The sequence below is a fragment of the Hydra viridissima genome, unplaced genomic scaffold (assembly GCF_058129835.1).
Source record: "Hydra viridissima isolate aposymbiotic clone 2 unplaced genomic scaffold, HvirCarnegie_v1 scaffold_16, whole genome shotgun sequence".
NCBI classification, from domain to species: domain Eukaryota; kingdom Metazoa; phylum Cnidaria; class Hydrozoa; order Anthoathecata; family Hydridae; genus Hydra; species Hydra viridissima.
The window spans coordinates 4,977,461-4,987,064 of NW_028324315.1; the positions used below are offsets into that span (position 1 = coordinate 4,977,461).

General features: G+C 29.8%; 1 protein-coding gene and 1 pseudogene across 4 annotated transcripts; both read left to right on the top strand.

Annotated features, from left to right (window-relative positions):
• The first annotated feature begins 119 nt into the window (after positions 1-119).
• LOC145190638 (uncharacterized) lies at positions 120-2,151 on the top strand (annotated as a pseudogene).
• Positions 2,152-3,742: 1,591 nt separating this feature from the next.
• On the top strand, positions 3,743-9,341 carry LOC149877654 (NACHT, LRR and PYD domains-containing protein 9-like). 4 transcript variants are annotated; one of them, XM_090074224.1, is made up of 5 exons: positions 3,746-3,919; positions 4,026-4,938; positions 5,897-7,228; positions 7,312-7,338; positions 9,115-9,341. In XM_090074224.1, the coding sequence occupies exons 2-5, from the start codon at positions 4,692-4,694 to the stop codon at positions 9,327-9,329; spliced, it is 1,821 nt and encodes a 606-aa protein (XP_089930350.1). In that variant the 5' UTR covers positions 3,746-3,919; positions 4,026-4,691; the 3' UTR covers positions 9,330-9,341. The 4 variants fall into 4 exon arrangements, with proteins under 4 accessions (XP_089930351.1, XP_089930350.1, XP_089930349.1 ...); XM_090074223.1 differs by having other exon boundaries at positions 3,746-4,938; XM_090074226.1 differs by lacking the exons at positions 3,746-3,919; positions 4,026-4,938 and adding an exon at positions 5,001-5,358.
• The last annotated feature ends 263 nt before the right edge of the window (positions 9,342-9,604 follow it).

Consider the following 9,604-nt stretch of genomic DNA (forward strand, 5'->3'; position numbering starts at 1 on the left):
GAAATAGCAAAGTTATTGATCCTATAATATCTAACTGCCAAGTACAAACTCACATTGATAATTATCCAAAGAATGATACAGGCCGGCATTTCTCTAATTATCATTTCACAAAAAAAACTTGCAAACAACGAAACAATTCAGCGTCGTTTGTTAATATATTCCGTCTCCAAGGATAGAGTTTATTATTTTTGTTGCCGGCTATTTGATAGTAAATCAACGTCGAGTTTAGTATCTGAAGGATATAACAACTAGAAACACTTGTCAGAAATGTTAAAAATTCATGAGAATAGCACTTCTTATAAGAAGTTTTATCTTTCATGGATCGACACTGAACTACGATTAAAAACAGGGAAAACAATAGACTACCAAGAGCAACATTTGATTAGAAAAGAAACAACAAGATGGAATAATGTTTTGTCCAGATTGATGCATATTACACTTTATTTAGCTGAAAACAATATGACGTTCAGAGGTACCTCCGACAAACTATATACGCCTAATAATGGAAAGTTCTTGGGCTTAGTACAACTTTTAGCCAAATTTGATCCAGTTATGCAGGAACACTTTCGGTTAGCTACGAAGGGTGATGTTTCAGACCACTACTGCGGAAAAGATATATAAAATGAATTAATAGAGCTGATTGGTACAAAAGTGAAGTCAGAAATTATATCGCGAGCAAAGAAATCAAAATATTATTCCCTTATAGCTGACTGTACTCAGAACATTACTCATTTAGAGCAACTTTCACTGACAATACGATTTGTTGATTTATCATCAAATGATGATAAAATATCAGTGAAAGAACATTTCATAAAGTTTTTGTCTGTCAATGAGTCAACTGGTGAAAGACTCTCTAAAGTTATTATAGATGTTTTAAATAAATACGGACTGGAATTAAACAATTGTAGCGGTCAGGGTTATGGCGATCATGAAAGGAAAAAATATTGGGTTTCAAAGGAGAATTTTGGAAATAAATCTCTAAGCTGTTTATGTACTGTGTGCCTGTCATAGCTACAATCTCGTACTATGTGATGCCGCTAAGTCTTCTGTAAAATCAGTCACTTTATTTGGGGTACTTCAGAGGTTGTTTACATTGTTTTCAGCTTCTGTTTATCGTTGGAAAATTCTAACCGATCACTTGGGAATATATACCGTAAAAAAGCTAAGTGACACACGTTGGGAAGCATGAATAAGCATTGTTAAAGCAGTCCGTTATTAAATTAATGCAATCCATGATGCTTTAATTACTTTGGCTATTGAAAATCAAAAAGCTGATGTTCAAGTCTCTCATGAGGCTTCTATTTCAGCTGAGCAGTTAAAAGATTTCAGTTTCGTAGTTTCGTTGGTTGTTTGGTATGACATACTTTTTCAAGTTAATGTCGTTAGTAAATCTCTACAATCATCAGACATGGATTTTGGTAAATGCACAGAAATGTTGAAAAAATGCTGCACCTTTTTGGAGGAATATAGAAATACAGGATTCAAATCTGCCATTTTAACGGCAAAGGAACTGGCCAGAGAACTAGAAATTGAGCCTGTGTTTAAAGCCACATCAAGAGTTCGATGTGTTAAGCGTTAAGCTAGAGAAACTGTCTGCGATGAGCCTATAACTTCCCCAGAAAAAAATTTGAAGTTGAATTTTTTAACTGTCTTTTGGACTCTAGATTAACTTCATTGAAAGATTTGATCAGTTATATAAGTATTCAGAATCATGGTCTTTTTTGTACAATATAAAACAGATTCCGGAAAAACTAGACCTTGTCAAAGTTTGTTGTAATCTCCAATTGAAATTAACTGCGGACTCTAAGTCAGATGTTGAAGGTAGTGTGTTGTGCGATGAACTCCTAAGTCTGAAAGCTTTTTTGTATGATAGGAATGTGGTTACTCCTGCTTTTGTTTTAAATTTTATTAAAGATTGCAACTTACAAGAGCTTTATCCAAAGGTATGGATAGCATTGCGAATATTATTGACTCTACCTGTTTCGGTTGCTAGTGGGGAGAGGAATTTTTCAAAGATCAACAGTATCCCAATCTAAGTTGACAAACTTAGCAACTTTGTCAATCGAAAATGAAATTGCTGAAAAAATTGACTTTGATAAACTCATAAAAGAGTTTGCCGATAGAAAGGCAAGAAAAGCTAAATTTTATTAGTTTTTCTTTTTAATTAATAGTTATTTATACTACTAATTGGTTATTTAATTAGTTATTACTAAGTGTTTTTACTTTACCTTTTGCCTTTTTTTTTGTATGGGGTTAAATTGAGCTAGGGGCGCCGTAGAAATCTCGCCCAGGGCGCAGGTAGTGCAAAAACCGGCACTGTTTACAGTAGTTCAATTTTTTTACCGTAGCTTAATAGTTGCTCAATGGTTTTTACAAATGATTGAAGTTTTATCATGTGTTGATGGTTGGGCATGTGTTTTGATGGTTGGGCATGATGGTCGAAAGAGGCTGTCCTCAGTAAACAATTAGCCGCTAGTTTGACTATGTGATAACGGATGGGAATATGTTTGTAAATGGCTGAGGTGGCAGGTTTTTTAATTTTTTAGGTTAAATTTAGACATAGCTTAACGGTTAAACATATGGTCAAAAAGTATTGAACCGTGTAAAGACTTTTCAAAATATTTAACTACATCGTTGACCATCTGTTAATGGTTAATGTCATGGTTAAATGGGCTGAGCCAGGTCCCGGTTTTTTCTTGTGCTGCTAAAGAGATTAGACTTTGATTAGACAAAAAATTTAAAAACAATTTTCATTTCTTTCTCTGCTTACAGTTTGAATTTACGTGGAGTACGCGCTTATTGATTAATAAGAGCTCCTGTGAAATCCAACAATAGAAATATTCAAAAACTCTACATTCTGCTCAGCTGCAGTACAGTTTATTGGAAAATAAAAGAAGTGTAAACAGAAAGCCTCCTGAATTTTAAAGCAAAGTTTATGCGAAGGTACTGCATTCAATTTTACCCCTAGTGTGTATTTCACTTCGAATCTTTATGACGTTCCCCGTTGGGCGAGAGATCACTCAGCAAGCTGGCTATTTAAGTTCCACAAGGGTCATGGAGCAAATGGTCATTTGATAATCTTTTTCATTAAATCTGATTCAGCCAATAAAGTATCTTTTCAAGAAGTTATTTCAAATTTTTCAGCAAGGAAAGTGTGTGCACAGTGTGTTTGTGTATTGGCATTAAGGCTATACGATAGTACAATTTGTTTTAACGAATCAAAATAAATTAGATTTATTATGTGGTTTCTTTTGAAAAAAAAAAAAAAAAAAAGGCTCAAAATACTTGTTAAATTCTTTGTTAAATGCTCGGAGTACGGGAGGGCGTCCGTTGGGTAACCTAGAGGGTATCCGGAAGGTATCTGAAAGGGCATTCAAAGTTTAGGTCAAGGGTATTACAATTGCTTTTATTTGGGTCGCTTATAAATATATTAAATGAATATATCAAATAAATAAAAACGAAAATTTGTTTACTCTAACTTTATGTCAGGAAAATAAATTTCCATTAATTTCTTAACAACTATTTCAATAGCTGGTAAATGAAACTTAATATTTTAACATTCAAACAGTGGTTTAACATACAAACAGCGATGGAAAAAAAAGTTCAGTAAAAAAATTTTAAACTTTTTAAATACGCTTCCTGTTGAACAATACCTGCCAACTCGGCTAAAAATCCATATATTTAAGTGTACCTGTCCTGTGTATTCAATAAAATATTGGATTATGGGATGTCTTGCGGGACCACATTCTAAACATGATATTTTATGAAACACTGTCGTTTACTTTTTGTATATATAATTATATAAAATAATTTTACAGATATACTTATAATAATGTTAAATATGTCATCCTTTTGTTCAGCCATCAATTGTGTAAACAAGCGTGGAAAGACCGTTGGCCTGTTAAAGATAAACTTTTAGGTTTGAGGATTATGTATCGCAGTCCATAAGCTTTCAAAATGCTTAGAAGAGTTTTTCCATTATCTGCTTGAAGCACGATTTTAATATTTCTTGAAAAATCTTTTAGAAGCCTAGAACCTGGATTTTCCAATAAAGTTATGACTCTACAAAAAAATGAGAGTAGACAGTATGAAAAAATTGGAACGAAGCTGTGGCGTTGTTTTGATGAAATATCTTTAAAGCAACATCTTGATTTTGACAAAAACAGTGACAAGGTCATTGGAATTCAATATCATAGCAAATCAGTGAACCAAATTCTTGCTATCTTTTTATATCATTACAAAAGTATGTTTAAGTATGATTAATACATAAGTTTAAATATTTCGTTAAATTGAGATTTAAGATTATTTGGTCACACAAGACATTCCATAATGCTTTGTGTCTAAAATTACACTATTTTATTGGAAGTTGGCAGGCATTGGTGTTGAATGGGCGTTTTATGAGTTTTTTTGATTTTTTAAGATTCACTTTGAATTTGTTGAGTTGGTCTGAAAGTATTGTTTCATACGTTTTCTTTGTTTTGAATGATAGTTTTTCATGATCAGCTATTAAAAAATAGGGCGCAAAAATCAAACTGCTTTTTAAAAGTTGAGTGCAAAAAAACTGTTTTATATGTCTGTTAAATTTTGTTTATTCATTTAGAATTTTTATTGGTACATAAGTAAATTTTTAATGAGATAAGGTGTTCAATAATTGGAAATGGTACTCTTGAGTAACTTTTGGTTGTGACAAGATGAACAATAGAGTGAAAAGTGTGTTAATTAATCTTGCATCAGAATGGAAGGAATTTGCTCAAGCCACTTGTTTAAGTCAATATATTGTAGGCTATATTGATCTTGATGATAAAAGTGATGAATTAAAAATGGATTCATTTCTTGAAGAGCTCACTAAAAGGAATCCGTCAAATTATATGATTTTGATTGAAAATGCTTTGGTAGCTATTGGGAAGTTAGATATTTTAAGTGAAGTAAAGTTCTTGCGTAAGTAATCAGTATTTTATTATTATTATTATTATTTATTTATTTATTTTTATAAATTAACATTTGTTAAATTCTTTTTTCGTTTTAATTATTTGATATATAAATAAAAACTTAAGAATATTACTATTTACATTGTACAATCTTGTTTAAATTATTTTAAGAGTAATAGAGATTTTTTTTTTTAAAGTTTAACATTTTATGCTTTGGATTGTAAAAATTCACTCTAATTTTCTTTTTTACTGTTTTGAATTTTTTATTTAGTTTCTTTGATTTTTAAATATATTTAAAAATAAAACAAATAGGTGCTCTAGGTGCAATCAACCATATGAATTTTACTATTTAATTTTACTTTAATTTCTTCAATTTTATATAGAATGCAAGGCCAGATTTTCCTGGCTTGAGCAAGATTCTACTAGACTGGTAAGCAAAAAAAATGTTTGAATGTCAAAAACTAAAGCTTTGACATATTCAGACACTTGGTGAAGTCATTTTTTTTTCTGCTGAAAAATAACTGAACTGTTGAGTTGGTCATTAGTACTAGAGTATATATTTTCTTTGTTAATTTTTTCCCTTTACTTTGTAAGTAAACAATGAAAACTATTGACAGGTTTTTTTAAATCACTAAATATATTATAAATGTATTATATTATAATTATATTGTATTGGGGTTCAAAGTGCTTTATGTTTCGAGCTCTATTTCACAAACAGTTCCATGAGTTCCATGAATGTCTTCTGTTCTTTCTCTTTGGTGCTTTAATCAATTAAAAACTTTTCACAACTTTCTAAAGTCATTAGCTGGTCACTTTATCGGCTGATGACTTTATAAAGTTGTGAAAAGTTTTGTATTGGTTCAATCATCAGCTGGTTAATTTAAATTAGCACTTAGTTCATTAAGATTCTTTTAAAAATTTTTTTTATAATTAGGCAAGGTGTCGTTTTAATTTTATTTTGTTTTTAGAAGCAAGTGGCCTACTCAAATCTTATTACACAAGATCTTATGGTGACTCACAGTATATTGAGCAAGTGAACACTGGTATTAACCTCATGACGAGTAATGTTGACTTAACTTATATTAATGCAGATGATGTATTGACTTCTTCAAGTTGTGTAACATTTGATGAATTGGATTACTTTGTAAAAAAGCTTAATGATGTTAGTAATGTCATAATTGGATTTGAAGAAGTGTTTTTAGTACAACCACAACTGGTTTTGCTTTCTGGCATTGCTGGTATTGGGAAAACATCTTTTCTTCAAAAGTGTGTTTTTTGTTGGGCAAAAGGTTTACTTTGGAAAAATGTAGATTTAGTTTTGTACTTTGAGTTTAAAAAGTTGAATAAGTTTAGCCATGTTTCAAATCCACAAGAAATGATTAACAAGTTTTACAAAAATATTCTGAAGGGACATGACATAATGTCTTCTAAAAAGACTGTAATGTTTATAATAGATGGTTTGGAAGAATTTATTCACTTAGAACACCTATATAGTTGCATATCTAGAGGTTCTAGTAACTTACCCATTGTATCAACATTAATGCATGTCCTCAGTACAAAAAATATAAAGTGTGTTCTTGGAGGAAGAGTTGAATCTGTAATGAAATATCAGAGTTTAGTTAAAGGGCGTGAAGATATTTTACATATACAGATTTTGGGCTTCAGCAAACTTAGTATGATAAAATACTATGAAAGTAATTTAATGAGTAAAACATTGAGAAGTGATTTACAGAAAATTATCAGTAGTTCATCTTTTGCAAAGGCTTTGTTGTCTATTCCATTTTACACAAAGGCTATATCCTCAACACTTTCTTTATGCTTTGATGGTTATTCTTTGAAAACCATGACTGAACTACAAACATTGATCTTCATACACTTTGTACAGCAAATCAACAAAACAGCTGAACCGTTATATGGATTTATACAGAGAAAGAAGCATCATATTTTAAATGTTTGTAGTGCTGCATTCAATATGTTAGATGAAGGAAGGACATTTGTTTCTGAAGCTGAACTAGCCACCATTCTTGATGATAATGGGTGTGAACCATTCGGATTTATTGTAAAGTTCAACATTAGTCAACAGTACCAGTTTGTTCATTTGTTTTTAATGAAATTCTGTGCTTCTCTTCATTTATACTTTTACAAAAATCCCCTAAAGTTACTTAAACATGAGAGGTTACGCAGTTGTTTACCTGTTGCATGTGGATTACTTAATGCTAATGGAAGAAATTTTGTGAGTGTAATCAGCGAGTTACAAGAACCTTTCCACACAAAAGATTTTTGGCTTAGAGAAATCTGTGGTATGCAAAACTTGTTTAGCAAGTCAGTACAATAATTCTTTGTGTGTATTCATGTTCTGTTTTTTTTTTTTTTTCTTCTTTAGATCAGATTGAAGCAGATACTTTAGATAGTAAGTAGTTTGTTACTTTTACCTAAATTTGTTTTTTAGAAGTTTTGTATGTTGGCTCTGTACAAAGTATTGATTATGTGAAGGCTTTTTTTTTTTTTTTCATTATTTGTAATTCATATACAGAAAATTCTGTAAATTTCAAATGTAAAGTTGTTACTGCCAGTTACTTTTAAAAAGGTGTGGCATGTTTTATCTTTTTAGCATGTCTCACTAAGTGTCAGTTTAGCAAGTTGTAAAATGTCAGTTTAGTAAAAATATTTAAACAATGACTCTGAATAAAATTAATATAGTAACATTTTTTAAATAACAAAGTTCTAAGTTTATTGATAAAAACATAAATATTAATAATGCAACTCAAAATATGACAGATATGTGTTAGTAGCACTGTTAATTGGTGCAATTTGCATTTGATGAGTATTGGCAGACCACTATTTCTGTTGTGACGCTACTAAAGTAAATGTGTTTTTTTTTTATATATATGACACTGATTTCTCAAATATGTTTATGCATGATCAATGTTGCCAAAGATGTAAAGCATCTTTTCTCTTTCAAAGTAGTTGTGTATTTTTCTAAAGACTTTTTCAGTATCAAAGTATCATCTAGAGAATAGGTGGCAGAGATTAGTCATAGAAACTCGTATTTTGTCTTATGCTGCATTCACCCACACAGCTCTTTCAAAACCTTCATTGTGAATTGTTACTTTGTGCAAAATACTTTCTATAAAAAAAATCAGTTTTGTATCAAACGTTTATGTTTACCAATTATTGTGTTAGAATATCTAAAATCTATATTTATTGCTAAATTTGTTTGCTAAAAGTTTTCAAGTCATTTTTCCAGATTAGTTGAAAGATCACCAAGTTTCTTTGTACAACAATAAAAAACTTGAATTTAAAATAATTTTTAGCCTAAAAGAAAAGGATCAATTTTAGTGTAAATCAATGATGTTTATTTAATGAATGATAATAATGAGATTTTGTTTGTTAATGAATAAAAAACAGTAACTAACGCAAAAAAAATTTTTTTAATTAAAGGTTTAAAAAATTTTTTATTTTTTAAGTAAAAAAAAATTAACATTATGTTAAAAAAATATTAAATTTATTTGGACATATAGCAGACAACTTTTATTAAGGTTCTAGAAAATTCGCTACTCAATCTTTTTACTCTGATTATTTAATGTCAAGCTGTTTCGAGTGGTTTAAAGAAAGCTAACAGATTTAACAAGTTTACAACAGATTTATTTAAGAATTGACATTTGGTTTTTTGGTTTTTAATGAATAGTTATGAATAAAGCATAAATTTCTGCATCAATTATTTGAAATAAATTGTGTTTAAAATAATTTATATATTTAGACAGAAGGGTATAAGATCCCAGAAAAAAAAGCTGTGATACCTTATGTTATTCTGTAAATTTAAAAATTAAAAAACCAAACACTAGTGCTTAGATTTATGTATCTAAATAGATTGTTAAAATAATAGAAAAATTTTAAATTATTAAATGTAAACATCTTTCAAGGCATTTATCAAATTTCCCTGTTTTCATAGGTTTACACATTTCTTAAATAAATACTTATGAAGAAAAAATGAAATGAGTCTATTTTTTTAAGAACTTTTTCGATTATTTTGTTCTCATCGATGCATAAAATAATATCCATTTTATATTTATTAAACTCGAACTGGGATTAGTAAAAAATTAATTTTAGTTTATCAAAATAAATATTGTTGTAGATAGTTGTTAAAATTATTTTTTAAGATTATTATTAAGATTTTTTTCTTCAGATGATCGAAAGATGTTCATGGAATGCTTCTTTGAAGCGCAAGCGTCGATAACAGATGACTTGAAAAGATCAATGATTAAACGAGATTGGAATATTGTTATAGACGATAGAAAAGCTGCTGACGAATTTTCCCATGAGAAATATTTCATTGAAAAGTTTCTCAAAGCAGGATTTAAGCCTAATGAATTTTTAATTATTGATAAATATTTTGCCTAAGAACAAGAAAAATCCTCATATTAAGTTTTTTACCAGCTTTCGTCTTGTATTTTGGACTCCATCCATCTATTGCCGATCGTCAATCGATGGATGGAGTCCGCAACATAAGACTGAAGTGCTAATCAATTTTATTTCCGCATCAAACAGCCAGTTTGGGCTTTAAGCCTCGTGGATTCGACTCACCGATATATTACATTTGTTCTCTCGACAACTGATATGTAAAATATCGAAAATATATAACTAAAACCTAAAAAAACGATTGTTAAATATGATTT